This window comes from Triticum aestivum, chromosome 6B, assembly GCF_018294505.1.
Source record: "Triticum aestivum cultivar Chinese Spring chromosome 6B, IWGSC CS RefSeq v2.1, whole genome shotgun sequence".
NCBI classification, from domain to species: domain Eukaryota; kingdom Viridiplantae; phylum Streptophyta; class Magnoliopsida; order Poales; family Poaceae; genus Triticum; species Triticum aestivum.
This window is the reverse complement of record NC_057810.1, coordinates 705,032,350-705,048,355: the sequence shown is the minus strand read 5'-3', so window position 1 is coordinate 705,048,355 and position 16,006 is coordinate 705,032,350. Positions and strand designations below refer to the sequence as shown.

Genomic DNA, 16,006 nt, shown 5'->3' with positions numbered 1-16,006 from the left:
ACCGGGTCTGGGGCACTAAGCGGTCTGGCGCACTCACATGTGTCGTCACCGCCATTTTCACAGGTCCTTCTTCAGAGCAGATATTGAGGCTTCTACCTTGTCAGGCCACTCTGTCATCGACGCCACCATGACGCCAGATAGCTACCTCCTCCTACGCGAGTCCATCACTGCATCGGCCGCCGAGTCTCCACTGTGCCACGCCGTCGAGATCCGTCGCCTTCAAAGGGTAGGATGAAACACCGCTCCCCCAAAGAAACCGCCCACTGGTCCCTCGATCCCGTGTACGCCTCCAAGAATGACGGCCCCCAATGAGGAAACGACACCAACGCGCCGCCGTCATCCGATCTACTGATGTAGGGTTTTCCCGGGAGGTAGCAGATAGGGGTCTGGAGCTTCTCCACGGCGATGCCTTCAGGAAGGTAACGGCATAAAAGTGTGCCACCATCGCCAGTCTTGGCATCAAGCCGAGAACAAGGTTTTCACCCGGATCCGCTCGAAGAACCTCCATCAAGCATCGTGTGCACGGGTAGGCGCCGATCTGAGCCGCTGCGCATCGAGCAGTCCGCACCGGCCAGATCAGATCTGTCCGGAGGGCAAACCACGCATGGCGCCGACCCAACCACCAGGCCCTCCATGCCGCCATCGCTGATCTGAGATCCGATGGTCCGCCGCCGTAGACCCGACCGCTGCCGCCGAACGCAGCCAAGGCCACTGCCCGAAGCAGGGCCGGCCGCTGCACCCGCCACCATCGCCACCCTAGGCTAAGGCAGCCGCCGCGCCGCCACCGGTCAAGGCATGCCCGCCACGCCGCCAAGGTCAGATCGGCTGTGCCACCACACGCCGCGGGGTTCCGCACCGCCCCCATGGCGCAGGAGAGAGGGAAGGCCCCCGCCACCGCCGTCAACCCCCGGGCTAGGCCGGCGGCATCCTTTGGCGGTGGCGGAGGGAGGGATGGAAGGACGGGGAGCCCCCGACGGCTAGGGTTGCGACCCCGCCCGAGTCGCCCGAGCGGGGGCGACGCGGGGGGAAGGGGGGCTACAAGATAGAGACCCCGCCACCTTGAATTTGGATTGTAGTTGTTTGCCCTAACCGGCTTGCCGAGCGGCGGCGATCGGTAGATGGGTGAAGGGAGCGGCGGAACGGAAGATTTGCAAGATTTCCTACGCATCCCATGTTTGTAATACACGACACGAGGCTGCTCGTATGCTCCGTGACTGATTTGTTTCATGAATCTTCTGCCCCATACACATTCGCTCAGTGTAATTCTAGGTTGCTGAGACAAAACGAAGGTGTCAACTGGTACACAACAGAACTTCGGCAGGTAGGATGCGCGGAAAACAAGGAGATGAGTTGTATTAGTCCTAAAAGAGAGCGGATTTGCTAAACGTCAGGTGTCTGATGAAGACGATCATCCGGCCGTCCATTCGACATCCAACGGTTCTGATTTTTGACTGGCGCCAATTTTATTTTTCAGATACCTAACATATAGGCGGCCCCAAAAGAGACTTGGTAGTCGATGAAATGCAACGGGATCTTTATTGAAGAAGAAGATGGTACAGTTTACATGGCTTCAAGTCAAGAATATAAAGAAATGTGGTACACTTCATCATGTCCCTGCCTGATTGGTGCCTTCTACAGGTAAGTTATTTTTCTCTTTCTGGATAAGGCCCTCCAAATAAAGTTGGTAGAAGTGTTCGGCCATAAGCCAGAGGATGGTTGTCAACTCGCCGCCACTGTTGAGCTTCTCGGCATGAGCCTTCCTGCTGCATTTGTTGCTTGCATAGACAAGAATGTCCGTCCACACATCAAGGACAAGTTTCACCGAATCGACCGTGCCATCTTCCTCCATCGTTAGCAGGTGCTTGGCAAGTTTTGCTACATAGGGGAGTCGAGGAGCGTCATGGCTGAAGCCTTTGGTCGCGTACTCATCGCATAGGATTTTCGCAAGCTCCTCTCTGTCGGCGACCCTGGAACTAGAACTGGGGTCATCGTGCAGGCCGAATAGATTCTTGGGCTTAGCACAGAGGTTCATGCGTTGGCGCCTAGAAGTCGTCGACCGTCTGGTTTTGACTAGATTTTCACAGGTTCGTTGATACAACCTGTTCTGGGAGAGGCCTGGCAGCATGTCGGGTTGTTCCACAAGGAGGAACATCATGTAGTTGGATATCACCTTGATCGCCTCGACGTCGAGCGATGCATCTTCGTCCTTAGCCCGCTGTCTCTTGGCGAGGAAAACATCGCTGCCGATGTGCCAGATGATGATGCACTCCTGGAACTCCACACCGAGCGAGTCTTTGAGTATGCCATGGAATAGCTCCTCACGAACCAATGGCTCCTCGCCCCACCTGTTCCTGAGCATGCCTAGTGAGTTCACACCCCCTTCCATGTACATTTTTGTCATGTGCCTAGAGATATAATCCTTGACATGGTTGGGCATCTCAATGGTCCATGAGTAGCGCTCCATGTTCCACCACTCATTGAGTCCCAGTCCCACCATCTTGGCGAACTTGCTGAGCAGAGGCCTTGTGAATAATCCATTGCCGACGTCGGAGCGAGTGCAGAAGTGCAGCATGTTGTACTGGCCCATGGTACGTGACCACCTTCTTGATCTGTACCGGCTTCCTCCTCCTACCCTCACAAGATGGTGAAGATATGCAACCAAACGTCTAAGTCTGTCCCACCTTTCATTGCACAGAGCTGCGTATCGAAGCCAGCGACATCTCGTGGTACTCAGGAAGGCGAATGTCCAGGAGGAGCCTAGCGCGTTCAGCAGCGATGTCGTCTCCATGAACAAGGCGCCACCATACAAGGCATAAGTGATGACGACGTCAACTCCGCGGTGGCCGTCCTTGCCAATGAGCTTAAACAGCAGCAGTGAGCCGACAATGGCGAGCGGTGAGATAAGACGTACCGTGAAGCCGAACCAGGTGTGGATGACTGGCGCCTTGGTGTACAGCATGTCGTACATGAGGGAGAGCTCGGTCTCCATCAATCGACAAAACTTGACCCGGGCCACCATTCTGGTCGTGTCGTGGCCGTGTGAATCATCTTCGATGACCGGACAATCAACTATGGCACGCTTGCAGATGTGGAAGAGGGAGTGTGCTCGTCGCACAAGGGATTCCTCGTCCAACACTCCATCCTTGAACACTTCATCATGGGGGTGGAAATGTCTATGCATGGCAGGTGGTTGCTTCTTGACGGATCCCCGGATGCTGTCCAGGTTGCCCCACATGAGCGCCCACGTCTTCTCGCCGTACTTGACGGCACCGACGGCGAACATCAAAATGAAGGCAAGCCGGAGCAACGCGCCCCTTGCCGAAATATGCTCATAGAGGACATACACCGCTGCCAACACCTGAAGTACGGCGTGTAGCAGGTGACGCTTCCAGAGCTTGTTGTCCTCCAGGGAGTAGGCGGTGATGTTGTCCGGGCCTCCGAGGTGAAGCAGGAGGAATGGCGCCCAGAACGCGACGATCGGGTGCTCACGTGGCGCGCCCTTGAGGGAAAGGTGGCCAAGGGCGTACGTCGCAGTGTAGTCGGCCAGCCGATACGCCAGCCAGAGCAGGAACCGCAGCACACGATGGGCTCCACGCCTACGGATCCCGGCGAAGAGGAAGAGGGCGAGCTGGAGGCCGAGGCTGAGGAGCACCAGGACGAGCTGGATGGACCAATTGTTCCAGAGGTTCCGCGGCCAAGCTGCCATTTTCTCCTGTTCCAGCGAGGAACTGTGCTACATGCCTGCCTACAAACCGGTGCCTACAAATGTCGTGCGATTCACAAAATATACTACTGATTAGCTAGGTAATACTAGGATGCGACTAAGCTAGGCCCGCTGCATAACAATTGACGTATGATGGAGTATCATAACAATTGGTATGATGAAGAGGCCTGAATCGAGACGATCTCGTTACTTGAGTCTTGACTCACAACTAAAAAGTCGCGAGATTGGGGTAGAAAACTGATTACTCCATGTGCATGCATATGAGTATGATTCCATGCTTGATGCATGGTTCAAATAAATAATCGACCATGTTCCACCCATGTGAGGACGGACGGGTGGATATGTGCATCACACCACAAACCAGCAGACATGACAAAATCCAAAAATCGGAAGCTTTTCTTATAGGGACAAAATAAAAAGGTTTTGGGGCTAATTTGTAGTAGTTGTACCTTCTTCTTTTCGTTTCTTTTTTTCTTCCAAAAAGTAGTTGTACCTTCTAGTTGGATAAATGGAAAAAATTGCCAATGCCAAGTTGGCATACCCCAATATATTAGAAGACACTTGTAGATTGGATCACCGTTGCCTTTGCATCAATCGATGCACCCAACCTTACATTATTGCCAAGTTTTAAGGTCCAAAATTTCACAAATGTGTACAAAAGGCCACAAGGTTAAAAGAACCAAAAGATAACATGTTGCACCATGCTACAACGATCTTACTAGTGGATCACCATCCAAACCAGTTCAATATAGTCGTGCTGCCGTTTCCCATCGGTTGCAGGCAAAGTTCATGGACCCTCACGCATTGCATGTAGTGTAGGACAACATATGGATCTAGGTAACCTTGAGACCTTCAGATGGTAGGTACGTATGAGTGCGGTGGGATCCCGAGCTAGGGTCCTCCCCAAGTTCAATATGAAATTTCAAAATTTTGGAATGAGCTTATATTCAAATACCAAAAGTTTCTAATCTCATCACTAGGGTTGTGATGGCATGGTCGGCCAGGGCCTTCGAAACTGCCTCAATCCAGTGGAGTCAGCCTGTGCATTTGGTATAAATTGAAACTCCGGTTAGTCAATTTCGTTATTATTATTTTTCAAATTTGGTTAGCGCCAATGATGACCGAAAATGTCATAAAAAATAAGAAAACCAAAAGTTTGGTTAACTTTCGGTTTGGTATTATTCAGTTGATACTTAAATGACCATTCAGTTGCGCGCATTTAACCACTTGCATCCCACACTATTATATAGCCCAACTCTCCTCCTGTTCTACGTAACTAGCCGAGGTTGAGTGCAAACTTATGGTGCTCGAGTCACCATGGAGGCCGTTTTTTCCAAAAAAAGCAAAGACTATATTTAAAAGTTAAAAAGAGTAAAACAAATCAAAACGTGTACATGTTTACTATGGATCCATGAAATATTGTTTGAAAAAATTGCAGTTTGCAAGCTGTATGGAAATACATAATTCCGTCCCATCAACAACAAAAATCGACACATTTGAAAATAAATATTTGTTTTTTTGTACACCACGTGTGAAAGTAAAAGTGATTTCTCAAAAAAAGGTACTATACGTATGTATGTTTGTTTAAAAAAAATCACGTTGTAAGAAAAATGGCGTCTTGAAAACGTCCTCCATGGTGCTCGGGCATCATTGGCATTTTTAAACAAACTAGTAAGTCTGCACGTGCAACGCACGTTATAATCTTAGCAAGAAAATTTCTCATTACCATCTTAATATATATGATTTCTGATCTTCCTTATATACTTCCAATTTCGAACAAATGATGGGCAGGAATTATGTTTCAAAAACATTTTGTAACACAAGACAATACAATGTGATAATCACACAGTCGTAAGGGGTGAAGAATGATTACCAGTATATCTACATCTCAGGACTAATAAGAAACAACGAAAATGTAGTCAAGATGGTCAACAAAGCTAACCTTCTTTTCCATTGAATCTTTGATATAATCACACCAATGCGAACCGATGACTTTGAGCTTTTCAAATGGACGCTTCTCCCTTAGTTCTTTATGTTAATTTAATACTTGAATTGTTGCCTTTGCTACCAGCACATAGGAGCTGTTTAGATACCGAAGACTGGGGGAGTAACATCCTTCTCGATATGATTGCCATACTTCATACTTGTCATAACTTTGACATGTAATAGTTGATAGCTTTGCGAATCTGAGTTTGATGTTGAAGCAAACTTAAAATTAGCAAGACGCACTGGTGTTCATTGAGATACTCTTTTCCTGGAAAACTTATTTTCATAATATCATTTGATGCCCATCTCATTTCTGAGAGGCAGATAGGCCCCACTGCTACATAGCAGTTTAATAAAAAAGGTTCAAGAGCAATTACATAAGGGAGGGTGGATTAAACAGAACGCCTCCATTTGTTGTGCTTCCTTTGTCTTCCAAGCTACATTTACATACATAGTACCGATAATGCTTCTGTCAACCGAAAAAACATAATGTTCAGTCGTGTTGCAGAGCAGACCTACACAAACATCCTGATGGCCGCAAGAAAAATTCCAGTAAAAACTGGCCTCCATGGTTGATATGTATTCTATTCTCCATGCAACCAGAAAATCATCTGATCATGTCAGACACATTAGAGTGTTGTAAAAAAAGTGCATGAAAGGACTCATCATATATGCTTGAGCTAAAAGAAAGAAAGTGCATAAACACGTTGACAGGAAAATACTAATCCACCGAACAAGGGACAAGGGAGGAATGAGGTTGACAGAGGATCACTCACCATTTGTTTCCTGGTAGATCCATGCACACACAAGGAAAAAAAGAATGAATTTCACAGAAAAAGAAATAAACAAATAAGAGAATCTAGAATAGTTGAAACGAAGAAAAATGATATATGTGAACTTGGTTGTGTGGCAACACCACTAACCACCAAATTATCGAAGAAAACAAAAATGATATTGTGATCTATACCTCAAACGCCTTGAACTTGTGAGTCATGACCCACACTGCCTGCTGCGTCTTCTGCTTCAATAAGATCGGTGACTAATCTTATTGGGTCTTCCACAGTACCAACACTTTCCAATACGTCTGTCTGCTTTCGATCTTTTTTATCTAGCTGCAAAGCCTCGTGCGTATGAGACGATCAGCACTTTGCTAATATGACGGCAATGAATTAGATGCTCAAGATCGACACACCTGTGATCAGCACTTCCTAATAAGTTAAGCTAGTAGTGCAATATCTAAGCCAGAAATCTAGTCAAGCCACTGTACGCATGCGGTCGTGGGACGACAACCTTGGTGTTCCATGGCTCCGATGAGAGGGCGAGTGGAGTCTGGTCATTGGCCTCCATGAGGACGCCGTTGTGGGGTTGTTGACCTCTCAGTCCGCCGCCGGAAGCCGTCTCAGAGCGAGGGGATGTCCCGCAGATCAAAGCAGTCATCGCCCCGTAAGCTCGCATCAGTGCCATGCGTCGCCTCTCGCCAGAGACTGTCGCCACCGGAGGTTCACCGTCGAGGCCACCGGCCGCGCCCCTGCCCTTCCTCATCTCCCTTCCTTCTGTTCGTCTCTAGCTCCTCACCTTCGAAGCTCTCTCTCCCTGGAACCGCAGCTAGCCAGGGAAGAGGTCAGCCGCCACCGGCGTCCCTCCGACTCGCCGGAGCCGCCCGTCATCGACCCATCCGGCTGCCATCCGCCAGATCCATGCCAGCCCCGCCGGAGCCGCCCGTCGTCGACCCATACGGTTACACAATATCACTCTCAATCTTCATCGGTTAAAAAGGAGATGCGGTCCCTGTCCACCCTGTGCTTCCTGCTATTGAGCTTGGGCAATGCCACCATCCAGGAAGGAACCTCGCAGCCCGAACATACCAGTATGTTGGCGATGTTCCGCAGGAACGGCTTGTCCTCCTCCGTGAAGAACGTGATCACCTCCCCCGATCTGCCTGCTCTTCCAGACCGTCCTACATATAACAGGGGAATGGAGTTATTAGAATCTTATTGCAACAACTATGTCCAGGTGGGAAAGCCGGATATCTTTCGTACCTATTCTGTGAATAGGCAGACGCGGACTCAAGGAATCATAGTTGATTACACAGTTGACACATTTGAAATCCATTCCCCGCGCAAGAATCTCTGTTGCTATTAGCACCCAGCTTTTTCCAGCTCTCAAATGAACAGCATCTTGACGCTAAAGTAAGGAAATACAGAATTCAGTCAGTGAGCCTGATGTCGACAGTATTAAACCAGTGAAAACGAAAACTACAGGAATATCTATCAAAATAAGTATCAATAAATTATGCAAAAGTAATACCTGCTCTTCAGTAAGGTCTCCATGGATTACATCAACTCTAATGTCGTCATATACCAGCTCTCTGTAGAGCTTTTTTGCCCTCTCTTTGCTTTGAACAAAGACCAATACCGGTGGATTCAGGGACTACAATTGAAGACAATACAACAACAGTAAGTTTCAAAACACACACCGAGACTCCTTTTTAGTAAGGACAAATGTGCAGTTCAACGTTTTAAATACTTTGCAAGCAGTCAGTTTATGGCTACGAGCAGCACAACATATGGCTTAGTTTTGCTACTTATATGCGGGCATGCATTAAACTGCAGTCTGCTGGTTTGGCATGACCAGTACAAACCAGTTCTAAAACAACGAAATGCATGGAAACCAGGAGAAAGAACTGCGAATGAAAAAATGTGCATAACGATCTTTTTGGATATACGGCAGACTGCAGCTAAGTGGTAACAAAGAAAAGTCATTTTCCGAAAATTGATTCAACACTAACAGAGTCACCATGAGATTTCGTCAGTACATGCACCTCTGAATTCCATCAATCGGTCCAGGTGGATTTGGTCCTGAACTGCACATCAGATGTTTCGCATTACACGTCTGCTTGCTCGCTCGGTCGTCAATGTAGCTGGGCAGGGCTGTTGAAACATCCAGCTAAATATCAACCACCAAAGCTCGTGAGCATTCGATTCAAGTATGAAGGAAGGCTACATCGCACGCATCGTCTCAGCTCCAATGTGGTGAAGTTTGTATCACAGAGATGAATAAAACCTGAAGGGCTGCATGGCCAAACAAAAACATGTTTTTCACAAATATCGATCAGACAGGAGCGCATTTGTTCATCTCTTGAACCAAAAATACATAAACACATTGGGTTATGGGTCTCTGGGGTCAAAACATGATTATGACAAACTGATGGATAAATAGCACGAACTGAAGATAATCTGGACACAGATTTGTTACTTATCCATCTTCTCTCAAATGTGAAAAAAAAACCAGAATGGATCTGCTGTACCAGTGACAGGGATGGTGGCACAACAAATTGGGGGCTGACCTGTGAAACGAAGGATAGGTGAGGTGCGTTCAATCTTGAGACGGATATGACAGTAGGTGGGTTTGTTCACCGGCCACCCATAACAGTACGCAATGAGACAGTGAGAGGTCGATGAAGACGGCGGCATGGCGATGCAAAAGCCGGCACAGATCGGTGAGGGGCCGACGTGGACGATTCGTCGCGTCGCGAGCACCCTTGCCCGCGCCAGGCGGCGGCTCGGGCGCGATGGACGGGCTCGGTGGCGGCTCCCGCGGCGAAGGGGCTCCTGCGGCGGCTCGGGCGCGACGGACGGGCTCGGGGGCGGCTCCCGCGGTGAAGGGCCTGGCGGGCGGCTCCCGGGGCGACGGGCGCGCCTGCGGGAGGCGGCAAAGGGCCGGCGGGGCGGTTCCCGGGGCGACGTGCGCGGCCACTGGCGACGAAGGGCGCGGCCGCGGGAGGCGGCTCCGGGCGCGGCGACTGGCGGCACGAGGCTGCGAGAGGAACGACGGGGCGGCGAACGGCACGGGAGGAGGAGGATGGGGCGAGAGAGGTCGAGGAGGGGGCGAGAGACGTGCGGGGAGAGGAGGCGAGAGGGGTCGTGCGGGAAGGAGGGGAGAGGTCGTGCGGTCGTGTGCGGGCAGCGTTTTTTTTAACGGCAGGTCAGATTAGCTATCGATGATGGATTAGTGGCTTAATAATGCGTGGCTTGCTGTGTTAAACACGGGAGGATTATGGGCCGTCAGATATTATAGATGGACGGATAAAATTGTTTGGATCTACTCCTCTCTTTCTTTTATAGTAGTAGTAGATAGTAGATAGCAACAACACGCATCATGCATTCCTGTTGTGCTCGCCGTTTTATAGGTACACATATTACAGGAAGACTGTGATATGCTACACTTCATTAAAAAGCCCACGGAAGGTCGGGCCTTGCATGCAGCTAATTGGTCGGTCCATGGGGTGAGTTTCATGTCGCATGCATGGGGACATGCCTATGTCTCGCTTAGAGCGAGACATATGGCTGCCTCACCGGCGAGCACAATACCAGGAGTTGATGGCGGCCGTCCCAGTGGGGACATGGGTCATCATGTTAACGTCATGCTGATTATCTATTTTATTTTCATTTTTGTTATAAATTAGTATAACTAAAAAATATTTACTTCAAAACATAAAAACCGTGAATTTGAAAAATATCAACACAATATAAAAAAATTAGCAAATTTAGGAATTGCTAATAACTTTAAAAAAATCGTGACAAAAAATGTTTCTGCGTTTCATAAGAAATGTATGTGGATTTTATTTTAATTGTGTATACAATGTAATAAATGTTTTGTGTAGTACAACAAAATGTTTTGCACTATTTATTAAAATGTTAAAAAATCATATCTATAAAAAAACTTTTCAAATGTATAAAAATGTACAATATGTATAAAAAACATAGACATCAAAAGTTATATTTGAAAGAAAAAAGTTAATCATGTACTTGAAAATTGGTAAACTTGTATAGGAAAAATGTCCCTTATATATACAAAAAATCTACAGTCTGTATGAAAAATGTAGACATCAAAAAATATTACTGAATTTTTTAAAATCATGTATTTTAAAAATGTTGAATGTGTAAAGAAAAATATTTATTATGTACACTGAAAATGTACAATCTGCATGAAAAACTAGACATCAAAAGATATATCTAAAAATTGTTAATAATGTATTTTCCAAAACAATTAACAAGTATTAAAATTATTCTTACTGTATACAGAAAATATACAATCTACATGAAAAAATAGATCTCAAAGCATATATTTAGAAAATCATTTAAAAAATAAAATTTTAATTAGTCTTTCAAAAATGTTAATCATATACAAAATATCTACAATCTGTACGAAAAATGTAGACATAAAAATATATTAATGAATTTATTATGTACACGAAAAATGTACAATCTGCATGAAAAACTAGACATAAGATATATCTAAAATTTGTTTATAATGTATTTAAAAAAATTAACAAGTATTAAAAATGTTCTTACTGTATACAAAAAATGTATAATCTACATGAAAAAATAGACCTCAAGGCATATATTTAGAAAACCATTTCAAAACTGATAAACATTTAAAAAAATGTTCCTGCTATATACCAAAAATGTACAACATACATTAAATAAAAGGAGGCACAATATATATGTGTGTTTGTGTGTGTGTGTGTGTGTGTCTTTAAAAAATGTTAATTAGTCTTTCAAATTTTTTAAACATGAATGTTTTTAAAATGGCCATCGTTGTAATTGAGAAAATATTGACCATGTATTCCAAAAAGTGTTCAAAACATGTATTTAAGAACAAAAATATACATCATGTATTCAAAATCTGTTCAACGTCTATCAACGAAATGTTTCAGGTGTACACTAAAACTGTACACTGTCTAAAAAAATATTAGCCATGTGTTCAATAAATAAGTAAACGATGAAAACTGACAAAGATGCAAATAGAAACGAAGAAAACCAACGAAACCAAGAAAAAGGAAACAAATAAAAAGAAAAAGGAAACCCAAGAGGAACAACAAAATGAATGAAAATAGTGAAAACCGAGAAAGAAAGAAAGAAAGAAATCCAAAAAAGAAATGAAATCCAAAGAAAAAGAAAGGAAAGAAAAACACCAATGAAATTAAAGAAAGAAACAAAGGAATGAAAGAAAGTGTCAAATAGAAAGAAACCAAAAGACATTGAAAACCCAGAAAAGAAATGAAGATAGCCGGTGAAGAAAGCAAAGAAAACAGAAAAAAAAAACAAAGTATAACAAAGAAAATCTAAAAATATGGTGATGATTAGAAAGAAAACTGAAGAAAAGGTAGAAGATCGAATAAAAACAATGGAGAAATATAGAAGACTGAAGAAAAACAAAAGAAGAAAAAAGGAAAGAGAAGCTAAGCGAAGAACGAGCGAAGCAAGCGGAAGCAACCACGAGAGAGCGAACCAATGGGTTGGCCCAGTACTTCCGCGCCCATGAAAATCTTTGAGGCGAGAGCACCTTCCATCTCAACAAAGGTGAAAAAATCAAAAAAAAAAACCAAAGGCGAGCAAATGGCTTGCCTAAAAAGAAAAATACGGAGCAAATGGCACAAGAGGCGTTCGTCTCTCTACATAGAGTACTCTGTACGCTTGTAAAAATCCATAGCTGGTGTGTTGCGTAGCTTATCCTCCGCGTACTTATCAATGATTTGGCTGATTCAGTGTTCGTCTCTCTGTATGCGTACTCCTAATAACGCTCAAGATTAAGGTGCAGGCTCCCGTTAATCCATCCTGTAAAAATCCTTAGCGCGTGTGTTGCGCAGCTGTAGCTCGGCTGCATTTTGAGGACGCGCCGGTCGGTGCCATGCCATCCGGCCGTTGTGAAAAACAAGAGGCCTACATAGATCAGCTGCAAAAGTAGCCTTTAGAGTTTTGGCCGGGTGCGCTGCTGGTCACTCTGTTGCGTGATCACCTCTGTTGCTGCATAGCACGCAGGGAGGAACGGTAGACAGACAAAAGCTAAAGCAGCTCCGCAGTAACGTAGCCCTGTTTAGATCCGTAGGTTTGAGTTAGTTTTAGTTAGTTTGGACTCAATTAACCCAAAAATATCCAAACAGGGAGGGTTAGTTTGGGTTAGATGCATCTAACCTATCCCAAAAACTAACCCATCCAAGAGGTGCTTATTTGGGTTAGTTCTTCTCGGGACCACTAAAAAACACATTTTCTCTCGCTCTCCACGCAGCAGCCCCGCTATATCCTCCCGTTCCAACCCCATCGTCTCACTGCGGCCCGTCCGCCCGCCGGTAAGCAGTTGCAGTTCCCTGCGCGGCCCGTCCCCGTCGGCCAGCGCGGCTCCTTGCGCAGGGATGGCGGATTCGGCCGGTGGGCTGCGTGAGAGGCCAGCGCGGCTCCTTGTCGGGCGTGTCCCCGTCTGCCTCGGACAGCGCAGCTCTCGGCCAAATGATTGAGAAAGAACATTTGTTGTAAATCTAACTCTGCTATCCAAACACCTCTTTGGTTAGAGTTAGTTCAGGGTTAGTTCAGGGTTAGAATCTAAATCTAACCTCTAATTAAGTGAGAGTATCCAAACAGGGCCGTAGGTAGACCAGCTGTGCGGTGGTAGACTGACACGAGTTTGGTTTGACGCGCCGTGCATGAAGCCGCGCCGGCCAGCGCGCCGTGATCACCGGTTTTGCTAGTTGCACGCATTTTGTGTTATAAATTTAGGGTTTGGGGTCTACCCCCTATTCCTCTGCGCTTATCCGTGGTGCCGCTCACAATTCGCATATCTGAGGCTAGGGGGTAGGGACCTTCTTATATTGTCTTTTCAAAGAGTCCACCTCTTATACAGATATAAGATTCCTAGTTTTTTTCACTAGTTTCCGGGATAGAGTCCAGATCAAATTATCAACCACGATCATATTTGTCTGTTAACGAATTCTACCCGTTATGTCCCTGAAGCACGCGCTTGTGAGCAACGCGTCATAATAGAGTGTAAATTCCTCTAATCATGTAGATCAACATTAGGGTTGTAATCTAACTATACGATCTAACTCCTTCCGATTATCACTATACCCGGGTAGTCATTCCAATATAAATAGTATATTATATTCTACTGATAATCGACCAGCTTCCTTAAGCATATAACTTAAGTATGTTCCAACAAGCGATAATTCCATGATAATCATGTAAAGTAATTCCATGCATAAATACATGTATAATTCCATAATGAGGTATTCCGAATATTATTAACTCCTAGTAATTTGAATATAGTTGCAGGACACATAATTCCAACATCTCCCACTTGTCCAAAACGATCATTCAAATATTCGTAAACCCATAGCCTTAACATGCTTACCAAATACCTCCTGACTAAGAGGCTTAGTCAAGGGATCAACAATCATATTAGCACTACGTTGAAAAACCCACACTAAAAATGTGATACTTTCCCTCAATATGTTTCCTTGTTGTGACACTTAAGGTCATTAGAGACCTTTAGTTTCCGCCTAACTATTCCAACACACCTGTCCTCGGCGCCTCGAGTATTTTTTTTTCTCGAGTGTAATTCCACCTTTATAGGCACCTTGAGTATTTTGTTTCCTCAAGTGAAATTCCGCATCAATTATTTTCAGTCACATATATCAATAATATGAATAATTCCACATTGAGTCAAATAGAAGATAACCGTCTTGAATAAAGTTTCCAAAAACCAAATAAATGTCAAATCCAATCAAATGATGAAGTTCCATCAGTAACCATGTTTTGAAAGAAATTCCTGACTTCGGTCAGTGAACCTGCACCATATTAGTACAAAATACAATAATTGAATATGCATACCTGGATTATTTCTCATCTCGTAAAATATAGTAATAGCTTCCTCAATGTGTTTACTTTTAATAAAATTCCTAGAATAAATGTCACATTGTGATGCACTTTCCATGATCATGATGTGTGGGATTCCCTTAACCACCCTTTTATCCTTCCACTGCTTAAATGCTGCAAATAATTGTGGTAGCCAAGGTATTTTGTATAATGAAATACATTTTAAAAATGCAGTCCCATTTATTCATTCCTTGGCGCAGTGGTAAAGCTGCTGCCTTGTGACCATGAGGTCATGGGTTCAAGTCCTGGAAACAGCCTCTTACAGAAATGTAGGGAAAGGCTGCGTACTATAGACCCAAAGTGGTCGGACCCTTCCCTGGACCCTGCGCAAGCGGGAGCTACATGCACCAGGTTGCCCTTTTTTAGTCCCATTTATTCATTCCTTTTCCTCATGAGTTAAACAATAATTCTTTTTCCTCATGAGTTAAACAATAATTCCTCATTGAGTGTCGTTCCCTTCACCAAAGGTGCTTTAATAGGTTTGCAATTTTCCATAGAAAAAACGTTTCAAAACGTTCCCTATGTATTTCCACTCCCAAAACATAGGAAGCTTCAAATATTGCTTTCATATGAAAGTTAAAACATGACCAAGCTTTCACTTCCATCAAAGTGATTTTATCATTGTAAACAACAAAACAATGTTAATATATACAATGATAATGCAAAAATATTTTACACTTACATTTGTAGATGAACTCCTTTCTTCATTTAGAAAATGATATGACATGTTATTCCATTGATGTGAAGCTTGTTATAAGACAATACATAACATATTCAGTTAGCAAACCATGTCATTAGTTCCTCTTTCCCAAAATTCCAAGAGAGAGTTTTTACAACGTATATTTCCCTTTGCGCAAAGAACTGAATGGCAAGAGTGACATTATAATATTCTAAGGAGACAAAATTCCTTACTAATAAATAAAAACACTTACAAACAATGGGCTTGCGGTTGTTTGGTATGATAATAAGTTCCCAAACAATATAATTCCTCGTTGAGTTTATTCCTTCCCACATTTCTTCCACCCATAGTTGAAGATGATGAAAATTTAAGCCTTCTTAAGAAACTTCAGTTATTCCTCTAAAATTTAGAGTAACTTCCCCCCCAAAAAAGAAACACATAACAATTATCCAGATATGACATTCCCAGTTAATTCCTCCCACTTATCCTAACTATGTTAGTGTCGGGAGTTTCACTTGTAGTCTCATTTGGGGTCAAATTTATATTCTAGTATGTTTGCCAATAATTCCATCATTATTATCCATAAAAAAATTGTGCTCCTACTTTCCACCAGTATTCCTTTTCCAGATAACTAAGGAAACACCCTTTGATCCACTAGAATAACCATGAAAAAAAATCCTGGTGTGCGCTTTGTAATAACTGAGAATTTCGTGACAAAATAGAAGATTTCCTTCCAGTCACTTGACTGTGCTAGATGGATAATGATATCAACAAATGACAGTATGCAATGTTTCCTTCCAAAGAAACAAGGGAGTATCAAAGACATTCAATTGTGGAGTGTACTGTATATTACAATGGTGAATAGTTCCATGCTCTTTAGCTGAAAAAGATATATTCCTGAAGTGT

General features: G+C 44.3%; 1 protein-coding gene across 1 annotated transcript; it reads right to left on the bottom strand.

Annotated features, from left to right (window-relative positions):
* Positions 1-1,606: 1,606 nt before the first annotated feature.
* LOC123139680 (uncharacterized) lies at positions 1,607-3,706 on the bottom strand. The gene has a single exon (XM_044559414.1). The coding sequence runs from the start codon at positions 3,704-3,706 to the stop codon at positions 1,607-1,609; it is 2,100 nt and encodes a 699-aa protein (XP_044415349.1).
* Between the last annotated feature and the right edge of the window lie 12,300 nt (positions 3,707-16,006).